We start from the raw sequence: 24,249 nt of genomic DNA, 5'->3' as shown, positions 1-24,249 counted from the left end.
GGCAGCAGTGATATAGGAAGATGCTGAAAGGCATCATCTCATGCTATGTGGGGGCAGGCAATGGTAAACCCCTCCTGTATTCTACCAAAGAAAATCACAGGGTTCTGTGGGCGCCAGGCATCAAAATCGACTTGATGGCACACTTTGCCTTTACCTTTGTGTCTTAACATGCTGACTTATGGAGTGGCTCTTGGTTTTATGCTACACAACTATTCAAGAGACTTTTGACCTTAATTTGGTCTCAAAGACTGAATTCACTCTTATTCTATTGTCCCTCTGCCCTTATTCATGCAAAAGTTTTAACAGTGCACATTGCATGTTTTTCTGATGCTGTGATGCTGATCATTTCTTTCTTTTAAATGATATTGCCTTTAACTATTTCTCTAGCTACAAAATTTAGCTTTAATATACCAATCTTATTTCTGAAGCTGTGGTAAAATCTTTCTCTGTTCAGTCACACAGACCATGTTGGAGTCTCATTGCTGATGGCTGCAGATAAATAATAAGACATCTTTTATTATTGCATATTTGAAGTAAGAAGTTGGAGGGATGATTCTCTCCCTGAAAATAGCAAACAAACTTGAACGATACTGCTGGAACCTGAATATAGTTTCTCTAAAGCTGTCATGTGGTAATAGCTTGGTGCACTCAAAAGATAAATGCCCAAGCAAAGTTGAAAACAAATTTATCTAGTGACCCCATTCTGTTCTCTCTCTTTTATTCTGTTCCAAAAGAGAAACCAGTACTGACATCTGATGTAATACCCTGTGCGATAAAGGAATAAGTTTTTTCTATACTTCTAGATAGATTTCAAACTAAAGGTAGCTTGGGAATACTGGAATAAAACCCGAGTTCTCTAGCTTTCTCTCTCTATTTTAACAGTGTGGGCTGCCTTAGATTCTCCATCTGCTATTCTTTTTGGCAGTGTTAATGGTCAAATAGCCGGTTGCTTCAGATAAAAGGTTTAGAGACAAATATGAGGTAGACAAGCTTAATTCTGGGGGGTGGGGGTACTTAAGCAAAAGAAGCTGTATACTGGGGCAAAATCCCCCAACTTCACATATACACTGATGGGATCTGAGCTGTCGGTGACTGACCAGGAGAGAGATCTTGGGGTCATGGTTGACAGATCATTGAACGTGTCGACTTAGTGCATGGCAGCAGTTACAGATAACACATTTGTAAAAGTATATCTCATGCCAGCCTAAGGGAAATATTTGTTTATGTTCTCTGTCTGTTGCTATAGATGCCTTTGGGCATTGTGGCTGGGGATGATGGGATTTGTAGTTCAACAACATCTGGGGACCCCAAGTTTGATAATCCCTTGTTTAATGGGCAGAGCGGATTGGACACATCATCTGAACCAACCAAAGCCCTTCACATGTACCACTTGTACACCAGAACAGCATGGTTGCAGTGGTATTAAGATTATCCGATTCCATAAGCTTCTTGCTATTGCTAGTGTCTTTATCGAGCCCTGCTCTCACTTTTTGAGTTCTCACTTTCTCTTTGCATCTTTCCTTTAATGAGGAACATCGGTCCTCCACTACCCCTCTTTCCCACAACATCTTTCACTGGAGGGAGCCAGAAGCCACAGCACTTGCCCCATAGTGACTAAAGTTGCTGAGCATAAGCCTGGTAGCCTCTTCCAGTGGGAAAAGGGTAGTTCCCTATGGGCATTGCTGTAGAGCTGATTAAGAAAGCAACACCAGCAGGACGATGAGGTAGAGGAGATTATTTATCACTCCCCACCCAGTGACTTCAGTAGCCACATGATATGAATTGTTTATCGAATCCCTAGTTTTTCAGATGACCCAGAGTTGGCATTGGGGTCTACCAGCTTGGTCACTGGCCAGTAGCCTAGAGCCATCTGAGAGCCATAACTGATCCCTGAGGACCTGGTGAATGCCAAGAAGCGCTTCAAGGTAGTGCCGCTACTGCTAGTGTAAGCTAAGAACATAAGAACAGCCCTGCTGGATCAGGCCCAAGGCCCATCTAGTCCAGCATCATGTTTCGCACAGTGGCCCACCAGATGCCGCTGGGATCCACAGGCAGGAGTTGAGGGCATGCCCTCTCTCCTGCTGTTACTTCCCTGCAACTGATACTCAGAGGCATCCTGCCTCTGAGTCTGGAGGTGGCCTTTAGCCCTCCAACTAGTAGCCATTGATAAACCCCTCCTCCATGATGTTATCCAAACCCCTCTTAAAGCCATCCAGGTTGTTGGCTGTCACCACATCTTGTGGCAGAGAATTCCACAAGTTGATTGTGTGTTGTGGGAAAAAGTACTTCCATTTGTTGGTCCTAAATTTCCCAGCAATTTCTCTCTATCCACTTTCTCTATACCATGCATGATTTTATAGACCTCTTACATGTCTCCCTGCAGTCGTCTTTTTTCTAAACTAAAAATCTCCAGGTGTTGTAGCCTTGCCTCATAAGGAAGGTGCTCTAGGCCCCTCAGCCCTTGTGGGAGTTTACTTTGGTGGCAGTGGCAGCAGCTCAGAGTGCTCTTTGGCATCTGTACTGCCCTCTTCCTTTACCAATAAAGCAGTGCCCTTGCTTGCAGCGTTGCATCCAGAGATGCAGTGGTTGGGATGTTGCATTACTGGGAAAAGAAATGACAGCCACCAACATGGCTGCTGCTGAGTGGTTTGACCCACACAATTGCAAGTGCTAAGGTAAGTTAAGTTCTCACAAGAATTTGTGGGAAGTTTTACCTTAGTGGTGGCTTGCAGTAATCTTCAGCGGGGCACACTGGTAGTTGCCATCTTCCTGTACTTATGACACAATGCCTGTACGCTATGGTTAAAAAAAAATGGTGGCCACCACCTGTCCCCCAACCTCTGCTACTACTAAGGGGATTTATAAAGGCATTTGGCTGAGGGCCCCCACAAACCTGTCACTGGCACTGCCCAGATCTGTCTCAGTGAAGGCAATATCATGCACAGGCAGGAGACCCTCGTTTCCCCCAGTTTCTCTGATTGTGGTTTTAGCTATTTGTGGTTGGGTAATATATACCTAATTTTCATCATCACAGGGGTATATTGCGGTTCCTGTGCACGTTTTACAGACCAGTGTTATTTCTGCTTCTGGAGGCAGCGTGAGGCCATGTTTCAGCTGTGGTGGGGATGAATTTCGCCCACTCATGGTTCCTGTGAGCACATTTCAGACTTCCAGTGGCATTTCTGGCTTCTGGAGGTAATCTGGAGCCATGTTGAAGCTTCCCCCTGATTTTTCAGTGCCCCCCCCCAAAAAAATTCAGTGGATTTGGAGGTTTGGGGGGTCACTACTAGAGGAGCTGGAGAGCAGTTGAGCTTGAGGGACCAAGGTACTGTGGTGCACTCACAGGGGTTGTGCTGCTTGTTTTTTGGTGAATTTTAGCCGTTTTCTTTGCACTGAGGAACCTAACCCTAAGATTCCCCTAGGCACAAACTATTCCCATAGGCGCAGTTTCAGCTTTCGTGATTTACAGGAGGCCCTTGTTGTTTGCGTGGGAATGTAACCCCTGTGAAAAACAAGGGCCTCCTGTAAATGGTAAATGTAAATTTTATTGTTGTGAATGCTTTGAGAACCATTATGAATGAAAAGTGGTATACAAATATAAAAGAAATAGATAATTTAGTGAGATTTTGTCAAGCATTCAGGGTCTTATTTTGCCTGGAAAACGTTCAACGAAAAAAGAATATAGGGTAATTTTTGTAGCTGTAATTTGCATCCTCTTAAAGGCCTTAGCAGACTTCCCATTAATACTAATGGTTCTGAATTGCTTTCCAGATGACACTGTCTGACATCCAGAACAATTGGTGGGAGGACGTTGGGCTAGCACAAAGCTGTTTGGCTCCATAATTGCGCTATGTCCAGAGCTTGCACTCCAGGCTAGTGTGGTGCTACCACAGGTGTGATTGTGGTTGTGCAACAGACGTGAAACTGCAGCATGCCTCATTAGTTTTAATGGTGTTTTTTGCATAAAAGCTCAGTTCTGCAAATCCCCGTTTTTAGCGCAACTAAGCAATCTTCTTACCCTAAGTACAAATTAGCTTGTTTTGCAAGCGCACTGCTGCTCTGGATGTCAGCACCGTAATAAATCAATGCTGTTCCTGTCCTGTGTGCTACCATGGAAGCTTGTATTTTTGGATACAAAAAATTACTGTGTGAAGAATTTTCTGTCATTGTTCAGCATTGTGCATGGCTTCCTTTCTTCCTGGACTTAATTAAGACAGAACAATAGCATATGATTTTATTAATTCTACCCATCCCAAAATGTTGAAAAACAAAACCATGCTTCATGAGGCATTTTTTGATGTTTGTATGAAATAAAGAAGGGAAACTCGCCTGTTTTTTCATTGCACATTCCATTGGCTCATTATCTTATCAGGGCAAAATAGCAGAAAATGTTTAGTTTGGTGCACAATTAATAAATGTAGTGAAAATCCCAAGTAAGTGCTATGACGTGCTTGCTTTTTTTAAAAAAAAAAAAATGGAAACATAGGTAGAAATTATTTCCAGAAGATAAAATTGTGGTGCTTGTCTTTCAGTTTGCATGAATATTTAATATTGTTGTCTGGATGATAGCATAAAAGCCTTTTGGCTCAAGAATGTGTGATTGATTATTATGTTGCTATATTTGTACACTATGGCCTCTCTCCTTTCTTTCTGTCCCCCCACCCCCCCCAACACTTAGAAGCACTACGCTGGCTGTGGATTAACTGTTTAGGAAATGGGGCCTAGCAAGGAACAGAGAATTAATAGGCCTTCAGGAAGGCAGGCCCCCAAGTTCTGCCACTGAGTGAGGAAACAAGACCATAGTCTTGTTTAGACAACCACAGGGGCTCTGTGGTCGCCAGGAGTCAACACTGACTCGATGGCACACTTTACTTTTACTTTACTGATCACTCGTACAAAGAGTGTATCTCATCTATCTGTAGGTTTATACACAGATACAATTATTCACATGTTATATTGAATAGCGGTACAGCAGTACACTTCCTGTCTGTACCATGCATTTGAGGGGTCTGTACCCAGGTTCATTTAAAATGAATACAGGTACAAGTCTACTCCACATGTTATTTAACATTCAGGTTAACCCTCTTATTGTGCGGGTCCTGCACCAGCCCTGTCACTCACCCCTGCAACCTGCATTCATGATTCCAGCGGCGTTCATCTGAAGAGGCAGCCCCAGCCTCCCAATCATGGAAATGCCCACCATCCCGAAAGTAGCCATCCCTTCAGAAGAACACTGCTGTAATCGTGAGCGGCAGACTATGGGAGTGAGTGATGGGGCCAGAATGGGACATTTGGCTCCATTTGAGACACCATATACGAGTACAGCAGCTCTTCCAATAACACGTGAAGAGGGTTACAGTCATTCACCACACAAAAACATGTACAAGTGTACAGACATCTGTACACTCGTACAGTATAATGTCCGAATAGGGCTAATATCTGCAAATCTGGAGATGAAGCTGAGTCAGATTGTTGGTCCATCTAGTCTGTTGCTGCTTACTCTGCCTGACTGGCAAGCTTTCAAGCAGAGATCCTTCCCAGAAAAACCCCTCAGTCATTCACATAATGCATAAGTAATATATCAATTCGTTCACCTTGGCCCACTGCCATGGTCTCCCCTCAGCAGTGCTAGAGGGCCGTTACAGAAGGATCCCATTTGCAGAGCGACTATGCCCCTATGGCTCAGGACAGATAGACACTACTGAGCATGTCCTCCTATACTGCCTGTTCTATAGAGATATTCGTACCTCTCTCCTTCTCCCATTGTTGAACAAGTTCCCAGGACGTCCGAGACAATTCTACAGCTTTTTATTACTCTCTGACACTAAGCCTGCCATTACGTATAGCGTTGCCAGATTCTGTGTGGCTGCGATCGGCATCCATCGGAGGATGATAGGCTGTGAGCCCCTTTAGCCTTAATCTGATTCTTGATGACTCTGGATTGACCTCGCACTTGCCCATGGCTCCCTTCCCATTGTTTTTTAATTGTATTTAATTGCTTTCTATTGCTTTTTATAATATTTTTACCATTGTATACACCCCTTTTAATCTTTTCTATCTCTCTAAAATAATATTTATTTATTTTACCTCTTTTATTTTTAGTAGTTTTAGTATTTCAGTATTAATGTGTACATATGTAATCATTTTTATCTCATCCTTAATTTTAGCCTTTTGATCATATGTATCATCTTATCATCATCATAACTTTTAACTTGTACTCACTTTTAGTACTAATATGTATTTACATGTCTATTTTAACTTGTCTCTTTTAAAATTGCAATCATCCTTAATTTTAGCCTTTCATGTTATGCATAATCATATCAACATCATATAACTTGTATTCACTTTTAGTATTAATATATATTCATATAATTTTGTGCTGGTCTCTGACCGTAATGAAGGTTGACAGAACCAGTTCATGGCAATATATCAATTTAAAAAACCCCTTTCTTATAAGGTTAATTTCTTCAAAGCAAAAACAATTCATTAATGCTGGACCAAATTTCTGAAAACTCCTCTTCTTTACCATTTAACTAAAGCAAAATCAGTTTAAATACGGTCAGGGAAAATATATAATTTATCCAAAGCTGTAAATCAGGAATAGATTTATCCTTCCAATGTTGCATGATAATCCTTTTAGCAATTCCCCATGCTAGAAGAATCCAGTTTTCAGTGTAAGTATACATTCTATATACTAGGGATAATAACCCAAGGGGACATGGGTATCTTTAACCAACAATGATTGTTGTTAGGCAGGGGTTCCCAACCTGTGGTACACCAGATGTTTCTGAACTACAACTCCCATCATCCTCAGCCACAATATATTGTAGCTGGGGATTATGGGAGTTCAGCAACATCTGGAGTATCACAGGTTGGGGACCTCTGCTGTAAGATATATTATGTGGTATATATGTTACAGTAATAATAATGAATAATAATAAATGCAGTTCATGTTCAGAGTCTCTCAGGGTTGTAGCTTTTCTGTTGTATGGAACTGGGCTCCAATAAAGGCCCATTTTAGAAGCAGAGCTTCTTGAGAATTGCGGGTTGGTGCCTGCATGAAGGAAATGCTTGCTTCAGAAATCTGCTGGCATGCTTCCTGGGTGAGCTGTCTGAGCGGAAATCGTGTCTGCAGGGAAGTTGCATTCCTGCATGAATTGCCAGAATTGAAATCGTGCTGGCTGAGAGGTTGCAGTAATTGTGGGATTCAGCTCCTTAGCACTTTGCTGAAATGGCTCTTGCTGGAGAGAAAGGCTGGACTCCAAAATATCAAAGTTGCCTGACATGCTTGGCTGACACAGGAGGGAGAAGCTGAGAGGATGTGCATTGCGCTTAAGTAGGGGATGATGTTACACCTGCCATACTTTGCAGAAGGGATGCAAACTGTGCAATGGTCTCTGCTCACTTACCTTAGATCATTCTTCCAGATATGATTCATCCAAATATGTGCACATTAAAAATGAAATTATCTAGCGCTGAGACTGAAATCCCAGCAAAATAGACTAATCCAGGCCAGGGGCTCTCAAACTTTGGTCTCCAGATATTGTTGAACTACAACTCACAGCAACCTCAGCCACAATGGCCCGCATGTTCCTCTGCACAGTAATATCACAAAGATGAGAAAACATATTCTGGATTTCATGGTCTGAAAAAGGCTTGCTGTAACTCCTTCATCTTGAGCCACATAATTCAGTATTAAAACATTATTCTCACTTGCTTGGTTCTGTTATGTATTATTTAACTCTCAAAATGTATTATTTAAGTTTTATTAAGCATTCCACAGTATGATGAAGAAAGCATGTGACTGCCATTTGAAGATCAACCACAGGGCTATTTTTGTAAGTTATTGTTGCAATAAAAATACCCTGACTATTACATCCAGTTATAAAGTTAAGATGCCGCATCTTAGGAGGTGTATCTCCATCTTTGAGATTACTGGACATCTCTGAATAATGTGTGCAGGTGCTTCATTAGCATCTGCATTTGCTTAGTTAATGCCCCATGTTGGAAAACTCTAGTGCTGGCTTCTTGGCAAATGAGATGCAAACGTAATGTTTAACTTTTTCTTGGTATCAAAGATATCTATACAAATTTAGTAAATTTGCCCCATTTCCAGTTCTGTTCTTGGCCATTGTTCAAGTTTTTCTTTGCAATTGGCGTGTGAAGGAAGCCAAAGCCTTTGTAAGGATGCACTAATTGTATCTCGCCAAGGCTTGTTCTAAAGAGCTTTCTCGCTAGGTTAGTTGATTTTGCACTTGTGATGGAGATCATTATGAGCTATATCAGGGGTCTCATACTGTGGCCTTCCAGCTGTTGCTGGACTACAGTTCCCATTATCCCCAGTCACAATAGCCAGTAGCCAGGGATAATGGGAGTTGTAGACCAACCTCTGCAGGAGGGCCGTTGTCACAGACATGTCGCTTTTGATGAGGATATATGTGCCTGCTGAGAACATATATGTTATCGCAATTTAAGCTTTTCCTCGCCAAGCAAAATGAATGTCTCTGAAGGCTAATCCAAGGATGATTCAGATGAGTAAAAAAGAAGATGGGATTCATTTCTCCCCTAATGTCTCTTTATTTGTCAGGTAACCAATGAACATTGGCGTTAAGCCAAGGCACATTACTTAAATAAAAGTACAAAACTCAAGCATTGATGTGATGACAAGGTACACAGCTTCATGGAGAGGTTTTCTGTTTCAAAGAGCTATAGCATTAGCAGCAGCAATAGCAAAAGTTCCAAAAATCCTAAAAGCAAGTTTCAAAATAATCCCCCCCCCCATCTATCTTTCTCTCTCTCTCTTTTTAAAAATGGCTTGCAAGGTTAACTTCTCCGTCCCAGATGTCTTCAAACCTGCTCCAGTATCCACTCAAGATGTTTTGCTTCTCTGCCCCAACACACTGTTGCAGGCCTTAGTTAAAGGATTTTTTATTCTCTTCCCTCCTTCCTATTAAAAACAAAAGTTAGGTACAAGTGACCTAATTGTTTTGATTAGGAGGGCACAATTGAAATCCGTGCATAGAGTGTTAAACAACAAAGCTATTCCCACGATTGCTGGAAAACGGGCTAAATTTAGCCCGCTTTCCAGGGATTGTGGGGACCACCGGCACCAGGCTTTCAGGCAAGCCTGGTGCTCCCAAGGCGGCTAGCCCACCTAATTTCCCCTCCCCTTAAATGAGGTTAACGGAGTGAGCACTCTGTTAACCTCATCTTTTTTTTGCTTGTGTGTTGCCTTGCCCCACGGCGACACACGAGAAGTCTCCGGGGCTTGGAGGTCTCTCCAGGATGCCCCGTGTGCTTGCGCTCTTCCTCCAAGGAGCACATTTACATTTATATCCCGCTCTTCCTCCGAGGAGTCCAGAGTGGTGTACTACATACTTAAGTTTCTCATCACAACAACCCTGTGAAGTAGGTTAGTCTGAGAGAGAAGTGACTGGCCCAAAGTCACCCAGCAAGCATCATGGCTGAATATCTTCAAACCTGGGGATGAATGGCTGAATGGGGATTTGAACTCGGGTCTCCCTGGTCCTGGTCCAGCACTGTAACCACGACACCATGCTGGCTGCCTCCTCAGTTTTTGGGATGGGGCCATAGTTCACTGAGAAGCAGCCTCCTGGCTCAGGCGTCTCCCTAGTATGCCCTGTGTGCTCACGCAGGGCATACTGGAGCTTCCGAGGGCCACATGGCCCCCGAACTCCCCAGCCCCCGTCAGCTCCATCACGGAGTTGGCAGTCATGTGGGCGGCCGATCTGGCCACCCAAGGCTTCCACCCTGCTTGTCTGCGGGGAGAGCGGGCTTAGTCCGCTCTCCCCGCAAAACCAGGACTCACTGATCGTGAGACCCACCTCAGTGACATAGATGTGGAAAATGCAAATTTCTTCATGGAGACATCAAAGAAGATATTTATATGGAGCAGCCTCCAGGATTTGTGGAACCTGGTAAAAAACAAACAAACGTGTATGTAAGCTGCAGAAAAGTATTTATGTACTAAAGCAGGCTGCAAGAGCCTGGAATGTAAAATTAAACCAGTTGCTAGTCAGTGATGGATTTACCCAAGGAAAGGCTGACCCTTGCCTGTACTCAAGGCTCAAAGACAACAGATGGACCCATATACTTATTTTCATTGATGATCTGATAATTTGTTATGAAAATAGAGGACAGCCTTGAAATAATAAAACACCTGAATAATGAGATAGAAGTAAAAGAACTTGGGCCTATTTCACACTATTTTGGTATACACATAGAGAGAGAAGAGGATGGAAGCTATTTGCTTAACCAAAGACAGAAAATAAATCATCTGCTAGAGTATTTGGGACTTACAGAGGCCAAAGAAACAAGTACACCTGTGGAAACAGGTTATCTAAAACAGAAGGAGAGTGAACTTCTGCCAGACAACAGTGAGTACAGGATGGCAATTGGAAAACCTTTATGTGTAGCTATGATAACAAGACTGGATATAGCTGCATCTGTGGGAATCTTGAGTAGGAAAGTAAGCACACCCAGCAAAGATGACTGAACTGCAGTAAAGAAATTAGGCAGGTACCTAAAAGAGACAATCCATCTAAAATTACAGTTGCCTGCTAGAAGTAGACCAAAATTAGTAGGTTATATGGATGCAGACTGGGCTGAGGATCAAACAGACCGGGAGTCAACCCATGGTTATGTATTCTTTCATGGTGATGGAGCAGTCAGTTGGCATTGTTGCAATCAATCAGTAGTTGCTCTCTCATCTACTGAGGCAGAATATGTATCTGCCACTCAAGCATGTGAAGAGGTGGCGTGGCTACACAAGCTAATATCGGATTTCAACATAGATGAACCAAAACCCACTGAGATGTTGAGGATAATCAAAGCTGCATCCAGATCTCACAAATTGAGAAAATTTAAATTTAGAACAAAACCTATTGAAACCAAATATCATTATGTGCGGGATGCACAAGAAAAAGTATTTGTAAAATTAATGTATTGTCCAAGTGAACAAATGGTAGTAGACGTGCTAACTAAGCCATTGCCCAAGGATCGTTTCAAAACCTTGAGAGAAAGGTTGGGACTTATAGACAGCAGCACGAGCCGATGAGGAGTGTTGGAGCTAGAACCCTGGCAGCATCAGCTCTCAGCTGCAATGTCTCATAGTGACCACTGGGGGAGTTTTAGGGTCATGGATAAAAGTGCTGGACTACTCCCCTCTTTGTTCTTCCAATGTTAGTCTCCATTTTGTCTTCCCAGAGATGGCTGTTTAGTCCCTCTCTCCTTTCAGCCTTAAGCTCAGCTTTCCTATCCTTTTGTAATTTCTAAGTAAATCCTTGTTGTTCTTCAAACTTAAAGAACTGTCTCCAGACCTCTCCTAATGGGAGTTGAACTGCCATTCTTCCCCTACAATCTGCTCCTGCATAGAAGTGTTCTGGTTTTCTCGCAGGACTAATTAATAGCTGAGCACCAATATATATCGCAAGATAAAGCTATCTTGTGGTGAAAACCCTTTTGTTTTGATATAGCTTTTGTGTTGGCTCATGTCTCCTCTTTCAAGGACTAGCTCTTGAATGATTACTGTAAGTTTCAATTGTATTGCTAGCTCAATTCTCTAAAATATCTTCAGGATTTAATTAGGGAAGGAAGCTTTCCACTGAATCCAATTTTTGTAAAATGTAAAGTGTCAAATGAACACAACAGATTTATTTTAATTTTCTGTCACTTGGAAATCATTCTCATGCCCAATTCTCTGCTGCATTCATATGAACAGTATTGCACTCCTTTTGATCTTTCTTTGTTTTAAGACTGACGTAAGCACACACTCTGCTTGACAGCTGAATAACAGCACAGAGCTACTGAATCCTTGCTTCGTTCACTTTTTGGGGTTATAAATAGCATCAGAATGGCTTTTTAAAGAAACGTCAATAATTTAGCAGTGGTGAGGGAGATTCCAGAGGGGTGTAGTGCTGAAGAAGCAACTCCATAGCAAAGAGCCTGCTGAAATGTGCGGGACTTGCCCTTGCTGTAGTGAATGGTGTTGGGGCTGCAAATTGGAATGCTGTTTAGCTTTTTATCAAAAGAGCTTTAATGCAGCGTTAGAACTACCCGTCTGTGATGCTACACTTTGCATGGAGCAATGGAACCATGGCCATTGCTTGCTGTTTTAATACCTTCACATATCCACCTTCTTGTTCCCCTCTTGCCAATGTAATATCACAGACCTAAGTATCATCTATCTGTTTCCATCAAAAAGCTCTGAAACCATTCAAGCGATCTGCACAGTGCCATTAAAAGTTCCCATGTCATCTGGGCAAATATGAAGTGACTAAACAGCCACATGACTGGCAATATGTTAATAAGACAGATTGCTGGTTAAGAGTAGCCCTGTTCACTGTGTAGCCCTGTGTTGAATGCACATACAACCTGTATGCAGGGTATAGATCTGAATTCATGTTCACACATTATGTTCAGTGCACCTCCTCCCTGACTGTACCCTTTAATTAAGGAGACTTGTAAAGGTAAAAGGGGACTTGTACCCAGGTTCAAATTTAAAGATGAGCACATATACAGTCATATACCCCTGCTAACTGGGTAAAGAGGCAACTTTCAAAGAGGTGATTCTCTATATTAAGCAGGATTGCAGCTGGCCCTATTCAGCTCCAGCACAGAGTTCCTCCAGTGGCAGTTGCTGGTCTACCCTAGCTTTCTTTTTTGACTGTGAGCTCTTTTGAGCACTAGCCTTCTTGTTTATTATTTTGCTATGTAAACTGTTTTATATAAATAATAATAATAAACCAAACAAAACCCATGTACATGTGGACAAACATCTGTACAAACAACATAATAAGGTCTTTCACATGCTCACCTGGGGGTGGTTTTAGGAAGGAAAGAGCCCCAACCACATTCCTGGCAGTCAAGCAAAACCTCCATTTGGTTCTGCTAACTCACCCCACACACAAACATGACAGCCACAGGCTCCATTATTGCCTTAGGGAGCTGGGTCCTACAAGGCTCCAGGGAGATATCGCTGAATGCATTGCACTTCCAGTAGAGAGGCAGCCCTCTGTACATCAGCAACTCTCCTCTGACTGGCCCCTCTAGGTACAGAACTCTCTGACAAACATGGCCATCAGCTGTCAGGGTCTGCTTAAAATGGGGAAACACATGATCAGCAGACTGAGGTAGGACAGCTGCTATTTTCATCCTACCTTGTTAAAAATCAAGGTTAAAAAGTCAGGCTACCCACATTTGAATGACAGGTGCCCTATAGTTTCTCACAAGAAGAAAAAGCTGGGTTTACTGCCTTCTACCTTCTGGCTCTTTCTTGTGTAAATAACTCAGTGAGCCCTTACTTATGTGCAGTGAGAAAGAGCTACCTATTTTGTGGGGAGGAAGCATGAAAGTGCAACGTCCCTAGATTGGCGGATTGACCACCCAGATGAGCATTGGCTCCTGCCGGCAGCTCCAAGGGTTGAGGTGCTGGGATGTGTCACCCTGCCCCACCCCCCAAGCTCCAATTGGTGCATTATGGGGATTCCCCCTCCCCCCCTTGTTTGTGCTTGCAGCCGTGGCCAACAGATGATCTGGAAAATGGGGTTAAAGGAGCCCTCACTTCCTTAATCTCATTTTCAAAGGAGGCTTCATAGGTGGGTTTGCCGCCATGGTGCTGCTGGGATCGGGTGCAATCCTGGTGGTTCACATGGACGTGCAAAACTGGGCTGAGCTCCCTTAGCCGAGTTTTGCATGTGCATGTGAATAGCCTCAACATTGGCATAAGGGTCATGTGTGTACACCAGCCAGTTTCTTGTTCTTTGTAGGTGTGCTGTCCACACAATAAAGAGCAGCAATGGATTCCCTACTTGTACTAAAGTAAAGTGTGCTGTTGAGTCAGTGTCAGCTCCTGGTGGCCAGAAAGCCCTGTGGTTTTTCTTTGGTAGAATACAGGAAGGGTTTACCATTGCTATTTCCCACGCAGCATGAGATGATGCCTTTCAGCATCTTCCTATATCGCTGCTGCCCGATATAGGTTTTCCCTATCGTCTGGGAAACATAGTCTGGGAAACATACCAGCCTGGATTCAAACTGGCAACCTCATGCTTGCTAGGCAAGCCATTTCATCCTGCGCCATTAGATGACACAATAATTGTCCTGCTGTGGTATTATTTATAAGTCAAACCCTCGATAAGGATGGGTTCCAGCTTGTTGCATCATTCCGCATTTCAGCCCTTTCACACAATAGCGTCCCCTTGCCAATGGAACAACTTCTGATAAAGTCTAGAGCCAGAGTCATAGCAAAGTTGAAGGTGGTCCTGGGGCACGGTCTTGAGCATTGGACACCCTGCCCAACTTCATCTCTGCTCACCCTCTCATTGCACTCTCCACAGCCGAGCTGGTGAGCAGTTCCACAGCTGACATATCCTGATGACATCAGTGAGCTGGCGTGACTGTGCTGTAGTGGTGTGCAAACAGGTTCGATGTCGAGGCCACACAGAGGCCTGTTGCGCAGGCGCTACAGCCTCCAAAATGGCCACCGTGCTGGAGGGGTAAGGACCAAACAGGCCAAAGAGCCAGCTGAACATACAGTTAGGGTGGCAACGAGGCTGGCGGAAGGGGCATGCAACCCCCTCACCACCTAGAGGAAATCCACCTAGAGGAAGTGATTAAAAAAAATTTTTTTTAAGAAAAAAAATTCATGCCGCCCCCCCCCCCCGACTGAATCAAGCCTGGGGGGTGGGGTTTCGAGGCAGTGCCGGACCGGACTGGACTGAACTGGGCCAGCCGGTTCTGTGCACACCCCTATTGTGTTGGCTCAATGTCACAGGGCTGCCCCATATGATGAGAACAGGCTGCCAAAATTGGTTGCCTGTTCTCATTGGAATGGGACAGCTCAGCTGTGCTGTCAGTTATGTTGGAAAGCAGCAGGGATTGCACAGCCCATGGACACCCGTGGCCCCTGGACACTTGTAACACCCCCCCCCCCCCACACACACAATCTCTGTTGTGTCTGTGCCGCTGACTGGAGCCTACTGTCTGATGCAATAGGAGCTGTTCTTGGTCAGCAGTTCATGCAGTAGAGGTCCTGCTGTTTTCTCTCCTGGTGTTGCCCAGTGTCTGACTTTAAAAAAAAAGTAGCCCTGCAATAGATAATCTGTTGGATTGTAGTCATTATGGATGCTAGTGCTTAACAGAGTGTGATTCTTGTACATTAATGATGATTGATGGTTGTACCCAAGATATCACGGTCATGTTCTGGAGTCTGTGGTTGGATAATTAGGATTGACTCAGTTTGTTCTTTCCCAGTTCTGTAATTAAGCAATTAGAGTTCTATTGCTTGTCAGCTGAAGTAGAAGATTGGGGCCTTTTTGTGTGACTTTGCTGTCACTTGAAAGGGTGTTGCATAGGTCAGACCTTGACAATTTTTCTTCGGATCTAGGAGCCCAAATATTTGGGAGCCAGACAATGGACACTTGACAAAAGTAACAGACTTAGTCATGGAGATTGTGGAAGGGGAGGGTAAATGGGCTACTCTCTATCCCCTTTATTACTAAGAACAGAAACAGGGTTGCCAGGGACAAATAAATATTTTATTAAACAACTCTGCCTCTGAATATTCTAGTTTATGTGCCACTGTTAATTTTCTATGCACTATGGCTCCCAAGTGCCTGGATTTGTCAAGCCCTGGTATATGTATATATGATTTCACTATACTGTCAACTGCTATATGTTTATACATATATCCAGGTGAGAAAGTGGAGAATTCTCTGTTAGAGTCCTAGATTTGGGAACCACAGTTCCCAAAATTCCGTGGGAAGAAGAAAAAGACTATTTACTTTAAATAATTTCTTTATTTTATTCTATGGTATAAAGATATTCTATTTCTCCATTTCCACACCCATTAAATACTATTCAATGCTTAGAATGCAAATCCTAGCCAAGAGTTAAAGTAAACTTCAAGTGGAATAATTATAAACAAGTTCATTGTGACTGTGTATAATAGATACGGAAAACTCCAATACTAGTTTTCCTCTTCCTGTGGTTTTGAACAACTCAAAAATAAATACGTGTGTGTGTGAGAGTAAAAATGGCAGTATTTCTTTGTCTGCTATCCCTCCTCCTGTGGTTTTAAACAAGAACTCAGAAATGAAAACATAGTCCTCTTCATCTCCATGTGGTTTTGAACAAGAACCCCCAAATGAAGACATTCTGGATAGTATTAACATTATCACCACTTCATTGGTAGAATCCCTGTTCACATGTGTTTCCTATGAAAAACTGTTTAGAACTGAAATGCATAGTACTCTGCTTCGTTTTCTAAGGCATTTATCTTGGAAACTGAGCATGTGTTTTAAAAACACAATTTTTGTTCTGACTCTGAGATAGAACAAAATTTCCCAAGCCCATCGCAGTGATGTGATCCCATATACCTCTTGCCTTTGAGTTTCTGACCCAAGATGTGAGTTGGTCAGGACTGTAGCCACAGAGCAGTTTACTCTCCTCAGTGATATACCAGACTCCTTTCTTGAATTTTAAGCTTTTACTTAAAGTTATTTTCTAGCCCTTTTATTTATATAGCAACCAGAGAAAGTGTCCAGGCAGTATTCTGCCCAGTATTCCCCCTATAGTCAGGCCTGAGGGAGGACTAGATCTCAGTTAGAGTAACTGCTAGGAGAGTGGGAATCTCCAAATATGGAAGAAAGCCTGGCCAGGAGAATCAAATCCCTGTGCCCCAATCCAGAGTGAGGGGCAGGATTTATGGGTTTACTGGGGAACAGCATATAGGAGAGAGGTTCTTTCTTTCTTTCTTTCTTTCTTTCTTTCTGTACCACCCAAAATGTGCATATCTGGGCAGTTTACAATTAAAAGTTCATTAGAGTTCAGTTATTCCCTAGAGGCCTCTGAGTGAGGTCTGATCAGCAACTACTATAAGAAAAAGGGAGACAAACAGCCTTGGGCTGGGAATCAACTGGAAGTTCCTTACCTGGAAGTAAGTAGGAAGGATAGGGAACAGTTTCGCTAGATGCATCAGGGAACTTATTTTTGTTTAAGTGCTTGGATCTGACTGCATGGTTCTATTAGTTCCTAGGGAAGGGTTTTACTTGAATAGAAGCAGCGATTGTTGATAGAGATGTGCACGGAACCAGGTGGGTGAGGTTCGAACGAAGGCGGGTTACTGCTTTAAGGGTTGGGGAGGGTGCACTTACCCCTCCCTCTGCTTTCCCATAACCAGCGCTCCATTTTTCCAAAGTCCTTCGGAGTGGCAGCATACCTCCCTGCCACCCCATTGCTGACTTTACCAGAAGTGTCTGACACACCTGTGCGCACTGGGCACAGGCGTGCGCACATCACACCCACTGCGTGCCCACGGCGTGCTCGCGTGCCTGCTCCCATGACATGCGCAAGTGCGTCAGATACTTCCAGATACTTCCAGTAAAGGCGGCAGTGGGGTGACAGAGAGGTATGCTGCCACCCCAAAGTGCAGGGGTGGACCACCGCCGGCAGGGGGAAAGTGGAGGGAGAGATAAGTGCACCCTCCCCCACCCTTAAAGCAGTACCCCCCACCTTTGAACTGGCGGAACCACCTGCCGTTCGAACTGGTTTGGAGGCCCATAAAGGGCTTCCGAACCGGTTCCATGAACATCCCTAATTGTTGATGCCTCTCTGGTTTTCCTTATCGTTGGTTTGCTTCTCTGGTTTTCCTTATCGTTGGTTTGCCTCTCTGGTTTTCCTTATCCAGTTATTAATAAATCCTTGTTGTTACAGAGTGTCACACTTCATTGGGTCCTGAACTAGTCACACGCTCTATTAGGCCTAAGACTGCTCAAGCCTTTCTTGGAGAGAGGGGTCTTCCACGTTACTCTCCCAAAATATTCCTTTGGAAGGGTGAAAAAAGTGGATGTGCCTACCTGGAACTCTTCACAGCTAGAGGAGGGATTTGGACTGGCTCCTAGATCCAAAGAAAATTTGTTAAGGTCTCTCCACCCCACCCACCCCGACATACACACACACAAACAAATTGGCAGCCAATGTGGTTTCCAAGTTAGCAGGGTGGTCTTGCTGTTAGGTTATTTGGATCAAGGGTACATAAGAGACTCCCATGATTTACAATTTAAATACACATGATTCAGTTCCAGAAGCCTTCTGTGCTTTACGTTGCTGGGGGAGCAAGTGCCAATTCTATGTGCTTTGCTTAGGCGTTGGCTTCATGCAGCAGTGATTTCCATATAAAAGGCTGGTGCTTTTTAGTACCACAGAAATCGTGTGTACATGCAGTATGCTGTGGTTTTGCCTTACTAAAAGTTATACTGCTACTACTGTTGTTAGTGGTGAATATATATGAACACAGGAAGATATCTTATACTGAGTCACCACTGGCCCATCTAGCTCTGAATTGTGTTCACTGACTGGCAGCAGTTCTCCAAAGGTTTCAAATGAGTCTTTCCTAGCCCTAACTGGAGATGCCAGGGAGCAAACCTGGGACCTTCTGCTTTTATTTAATTTAATGTATTTAATGCATTCATATACCACCCTATATAAAATCTCTGGGCAGTTTACAATTTAAAGACACCGCAACTAAAATCTAAAAATAATATAAAACAGATCAAAATGACCATAAATAAAACTTCAAAACTTTTAAACATCCTAAACTAAATTACCTGGTTTCAGCAGAGGCGGTCTCCTGCCAGCGGCCAGGTGAGTGATCCCCTGCCATAGGGAGTGCTGGGTGGCATACTGCTGCCTGGAGCAGCTTGCAGGTGTGGCCAGAGCAGAGATAAGCACCTACTAATTTATGCTTAAGGTGCCCCGCCCGTTGCCCCCCTGGTGATGCCCGCACCGGCTGCTACTGCTCCCATCTGCAGAAGAGTCCAGATGATCCTTCCCAAGTTAGTGGAATTTTGCAGTTTCTGCTTAGTTTCAATAAAACTGTTGCATTGAAACAGTTATGTGAAGCTTCTGGAATGAAAGCATTGCCCCGTTAGTTGAATGCTGCTTTCTGATTTTCATCAACTCAGAAGTGGACAGAACCTTTTTATCCACATCTTGCCCTTTAATAAATAAAGTATGCACCTGTCGCTTAGGCAGAGTAAGGAGCAGCACATCTTGAAGTACCGTTTCTCAAATTACAGCTGAACCCCATTTAAAAGCTAGCTGTAGGACTGTATCAAAGAGGCTGCATGCTGAAACCCTCTCGCGCTGTAGGAAAGGGGTATAAACATACTCATGAAATATCTCATATGCATGCATGCAAATCTATTTATGTTGTTCGTTTACTCCACTCTAGCTGAAAGATTACTTTCAGGGATTTTTTTGTTGATACCATTGCTCTGTGCTTCCTATCAGTTACTCATTGGAACCTGCAGCAAAACCTGTGGGTTAACAATGACCATGTCAAAGGGAATTTTATGTTTCCTATAAAAGAACATGCAAGTTTCCAAGTTACTCAGAACTCTTAAGCAAATAGAATGGGAGGTTTGTTCTGTGTAATGTGGAGTTAGTCCTTAATGGATATAGTTGTTTCAGAATTCTGTCTCCCCAAGGCTATTTCAATGTTTGCGCTAGTTGCCATCTTCTGTCAAGGTGTGTCGGAAAATTTCTTAAGCAGAACTTTCTTCAGAATGAATGATAAGATAATTCCCAAATCATTCTGTGCTTTGCCTTATTTTGAAATTCTTGACATTCCAATAGCTTAAACCACTAGATTTTCCCTGTGTTAAATATTTGATCTCTCTATTTAAAATAGTTTTGTACTACTACTTGGAAGACGGGGATTCACTTTGGTGTTAATTACTCTGCTTCTGTTACACTAATTTATAAAATGTATCCATTTATAAAATGGATAAATGTTGTTGGCCATGGTTATTAAAAATAACATAGTAAATTGGGGAATATCGGAAACTGAGAGGGTTATAGTCCAATTATTATGTAGCATTTGACTAAAATCCTACATAATCAGATTTTAGAATTTGACTAAATATAGAAAGATTAACATGTTGGAGGTAGAAGGAACTTAATGCCTGCTATTTATAATAAAACTGACACAGTGGTGGTGGTTTCTTAGGAACAGTTATGGCGGGGGTTTATTTAAAAATAAAAGACCACTCAGTATCGTTACTTCTGATGATGACATGAGAGTGCATTTGGTAGGTAGTTTTAGTTTGTGGTTTTAGTTCAGATGTGTACTCTTTTAAAGAAATACATCTTACTGAGTTCTATACATTTGAAATGCCAGTGTTTGCTGAACCGTTAGCTGAGTGAATGTCATATTAAGCATTGTAATTATACCTTGCTTCTTCTGTCGTTGCAGTGATCTGCTGTCTTCAGAATATCTCGAGAGGCATATTGAACATGGTGGAAAGGTGGTGGAAGTTAAAGTAAGAGCAGTCAAACTGATCTTTCTTTTTGTTGTTTGTGAAATATATTGTCTTGCTGCATGTAATTAACTGCAAGCAGCGCTGCTTTGGAGACGTGTTGATGGTTGAGTGGTTTGGGATTAAAAATGACCTGTGCTACACTTAATCTTTCAAAGTTTCTTCTTATTCAGTGGAGCATTAAAAATATCTACATATGTGGTGTGTGTATTTGTGATTACAAAATACAGTGTGGTGTAGTGGGTAGAGCAGTGTAAGGCCTGGGGGCCAGTGGTAGCCCACGACAACCCTAAGTGCAGCTCTGACTGATTACTGAGCCTGTGTAAAATGTAGGCCAAAGCTGAATACTCTGCACAGCCCACCGGCACCAGGTGGAGGCGACCATTCCCAGCGTGTTGTGCTGCACTTTGACCAGTGGCAAGGGACTCCTTGAAAGGAAATAGAGCCCTCTTGAGCCCCTGTTCCATCTTGGAAGGTGTGTACAGAGTGCTGGGAAGTGTAGTCTTTCTCAGTGTGTTTCTCCTAAAGCTCTTAAGAGAGGACTCCATTGCTCTTAAAGGGCCCTTCCAGCCCTGAGAAAAGTGCAGTACTGTGTGGAGGTCAACACTAGGGTTGCCAACATTGTGTCGGCCAAAATCAGGACACCCAGGGTGGGCTGGGGGCACGGGGCCGGGGCCACCTGAGGCAGGACATGCATTCACTGCCCCCCCCCCCAAGGTGGCAGCCACTGGGTGCACTTACCTATTGATGATCACCACCACCAGGTCCAGGCGGTGGCTGGTGACTGGCTGTTCCTGCTGCTGCACGGTGGCAGCGGAGCAGGGACAGCGGCGAGAGCTCCTTCCACCTCCCAATGGTGAGGTTTAGCACTAGGTAGGCTAGGCACTTAGGCAGGGACACATGCAGCAGGCTGCTGCTCTGGGCAGGCTCGTTCACCGCACCAAAGGCAAGGCAGTGCAGGTGGGGCTTGGGAGAAGGCAGTGAACAGTCCCTACCTGACCCTCCTTCCTCCCCCAAATGAGGTGATCCAAGCCAATTCCAGGCTTCTGCCTGGATCACCTCATTTGGGGGAGAAAGCTGGGTTGGGTAGGGACTCTTTGCCACCCTCCCCGCCAGCATTGCCTTGCCTTCAGCGTGGTGAATGCGCCTGCCCAGAGCAGCAGCCTGCTGCATGTGTCCCTGCCTAAGTGCCTAGCCTACCTAGTGCTGAACTTCGCCATTGGGAGGTGGAAGGAGCTCTCGCCACCATCCCTGCTCCACCGTCGCAAAGTGGCGGCTGTAAAAGTTTTTTTTTTAAGTGTTTCTAAAAAAAATTCAAAAGCAGGAGAAACTCATCACGAATGGGACAACATTTCTCTACTGCAATTCAGGACTTCCCGCTCAATGCGGAATAGTTGACAACTGTAGTCAACAGATGGTTCTCACACTGAAAGTTTTTCCCCGAAGTGGCTCCTGCCTGAAAAGTAGTGAAGATCTTCACTGGGGTAGAGTGTCAAACTAGGAGTGAGGAGATGCAGGTTCAAACTTGACTGAGCCATGAAGCTTGTTGGATGATCCTGTGCCAGTCACCACCTCTCAGCTCACTATCTCAACTAACCTACCTTGTGGCATTAGTAAGTGTCAGGGCCCGGTAGGTTTTGAGTGGCATGGCCAAAGCAGGCCAATGTTCATGTTTAAGAACAGGTAGGTAATGTTCATAGTGACACCATAGGACTCAGACTGGGAAGTCAAGTCCAGACAGTTCTTGTATATGGCCATCAGGGACCTTATTGACTTCTTATAGTCTTTAACCAATGGATCATAGAACAAATCAATCCAGAATTTTCACTCGAGGCACAAAGGACCAGGCTCAGACTATCATATTTCAGACACATTATGCAAAGATCCAGCTCCCTTGAGAAGTCCATAGTGCTGGGAAAAGTGGAAGGAAAGAGAAGAAGAGGACGACCAGCAGCAAGGTGGATGGACTCGATTACAGCAGCAATGAATGCACCACTGAGAGACCTTAAAGGCCAAGTTGAAGACAGATCATCCTGGAGAGAATCTATCTATGTGGTTGCTAAGAATCGACACTGACTTGACGGCACTTAATCAATCAAACAATAGTCTTTCTAGGATGGCTGGCTGGCTGCAATTTCTCTTCCTGCCACAGTCAGAAGAGTGCTGTGGAGCAGCAAAGATCAGGTCAGCCTGCCCTTCGCCCTGTGAGCTGCTTTGATGGCACAGAGAGTAAGGTGCCAGAACCCTGTTGAGGCAGGAGACATGGTCAGGGCAGGAAGGCATGGATGGGTTCAGTACTGATTGAGACAAACAGAAGCTGGGCAAGGCAGCAAGTCTGCACTGTTGATCAGACAAGTGATATTTTTCAGACTGAGGAACAAAGCTTGGAATGGCTGTTTTATGGGGCCAGGTATCCCCCTTTTGGTTGCTCACTTGCACTTAAGAGTGTTTCTCTCCCCACTGCCCCTTTCTCCCCCATTGCCACCACTGCCCACATTTCTCTCCCCTCTTGCTATCGCTGCCACCATTTCTCTCCCCCACCACCCTGTTTCTCTCCCAGCCTCTCTGTTTCTCTCCCCCATTGCCCCCACCTGGGCAGCATTGCATCCTTCTAGCCAGTGCTGGAAAGGAAAGTCGGACAGCCCCCTTTCTGCGTAGTTTCCAATAGTCTCTGCAGCAGCAGAAGGTATGGGAAAGCACCTGGGTGCAAGCTTTCCAACTGACTTTTAACAAAAATGCTAATGAGCTGCAGTTTCTAGGCAGGTACGGGCTCTTCCCATGAGTGGGACTGTGGCATTTGGGTCTGATTCTGCTATGTGTGTTAAGTTTATTTCCAGATGTCTTTCATCTTTAAGGTGAAAAACATCTTCACCTATATCTCCGCTGCCACCATTTGTTTGTTATGAAACCTCTGCAACGCTTAGGGTTTCTCATCCTGATAACATGACTTTGCAGACATGGGGAAGGTTGTTGACAGGAATCAGATGTTTCAAACAAAATCAAGAATAGAATTCTATTAAAGATTATTTCTGAGGTTTGTGTACAGGCAAACCTCATTATACGTGGCCCTGACACCCACTGTTCTGTGTATCTGCACTTGGACTATTGACATCCAGCATTGGTATACACGGTGAAAAAATGGTTAATTTCCCTGAATCCGCGGTTTCAGGATGGCTGGAAATGATGTCATTTCTGGCCATCTTTAGTTTAAATGAGCTCCTTTGTTTAAAGGAGCTATTTCGTGGCTCTTATCTTTAAAAAATAAAAATAAAAATTACCACAATTTTTTTTGGAAAAATCCCCGAAATTGCAGGTTTTGGAGGGCATCATTGGACACCTGTGGAGCATGGTGTGGCACATTATTGCTCTTATTTTCACCACTTTTGCTGGTTTTTCACCATTTTTTAGTCTCCAGGAACCTAACCCCCCATAGACATTTACACAATGTCTCATTATCTGCGGGTTTGTTACCCACAGAAATTGGCGGGAACAGAAACCCTGCAGATAACAAGGTCTGCTTGCACACTATTATAAAGTAGGGCTGTTGTCTTGCTTAGTTACAATTTTGATGTTGTTGCTTTTCACAGAACTTGGTTTCTTGACACTTAGGTCTTAAAACTCCAACCCAGTTCCTTCCTGGAACTGTCCTGTTTACCCAGCCCTTATCAGAGACTCTTTCTCACCCAGTTGTTGTTTTAGACTGTCCTATTTCCAGTCTTTATTACAGGTATTTGAAACCTTTGAGTGTCAGAGCATTTCCCTTTGAGACTGCTTCTCCCCAGACCCCAAAATCCACTCCTTCTCTCTCCATGACCAACTCCCAACTGTCACCTGTCCCACTCTAACTGCCACTCTTGATTAACAGCTTCACTGTGTTCCAAGCTAATTTACATAAACATAGTTCTGCTCCATT

At 43.8% G+C, this 24,249-nt stretch overlaps 1 protein-coding gene and 1 long non-coding RNA gene across 17 annotated transcripts in view; one reads left to right on the top strand and one right to left on the bottom strand.

The window, feature by feature from the left end:
* ADAM22 (ADAM metallopeptidase domain 22) overlaps window positions 1–24,249 on the top strand; it is a 196,881-nt gene that overhangs the window by 62,219 nt on the left and 110,413 nt on the right. For all 15 annotated transcript variants that reach the window (XR_008309864.1, XR_008309865.1, XM_053261903.1 and 12 more), the window contains exon 4: window positions 20,273–20,339. Coding sequence is in view for 13 of the 15 variants with exons in the window: in XM_053261903.1 (XP_053117878.1) it covers window positions 20,273–20,339 (67 nt within the window). In the remaining 2 variants the exon portion in view is untranslated. The remainder of the gene's footprint in view (window positions 1–20,272; window positions 20,340–24,249) is intronic.
* On the bottom strand, window positions 8,527–24,159 carry LOC128329945 (uncharacterized). 2 transcript variants are annotated; one of them, XR_008309867.1, is made up of 4 exons: window positions 24,020–24,159; window positions 18,624–19,161; window positions 9,846–9,935; window positions 8,527–8,947 (listed from the first exon to the last, which is right to left on the bottom strand). It is a non-coding gene; the product is annotated as an uncharacterized LOC128329945 (long non-coding RNA). The 2 variants fall into 2 exon arrangements; XR_008309866.1 differs by lacking the exon at window positions 24,020–24,159 and having other exon boundaries at window positions 18,624–20,241.

Source organism: Hemicordylus capensis, chromosome 6 (genome assembly GCF_027244095.1).
Source record: "Hemicordylus capensis ecotype Gifberg chromosome 6, rHemCap1.1.pri, whole genome shotgun sequence".
NCBI classification, from domain to species: Eukaryota; Metazoa; Chordata; class Lepidosauria; order Squamata; family Cordylidae; genus Hemicordylus; species Hemicordylus capensis.
Note: the sequence above shows the minus strand (reverse complement) of the source record. Positions and strands in the feature narration are given on the sequence as shown.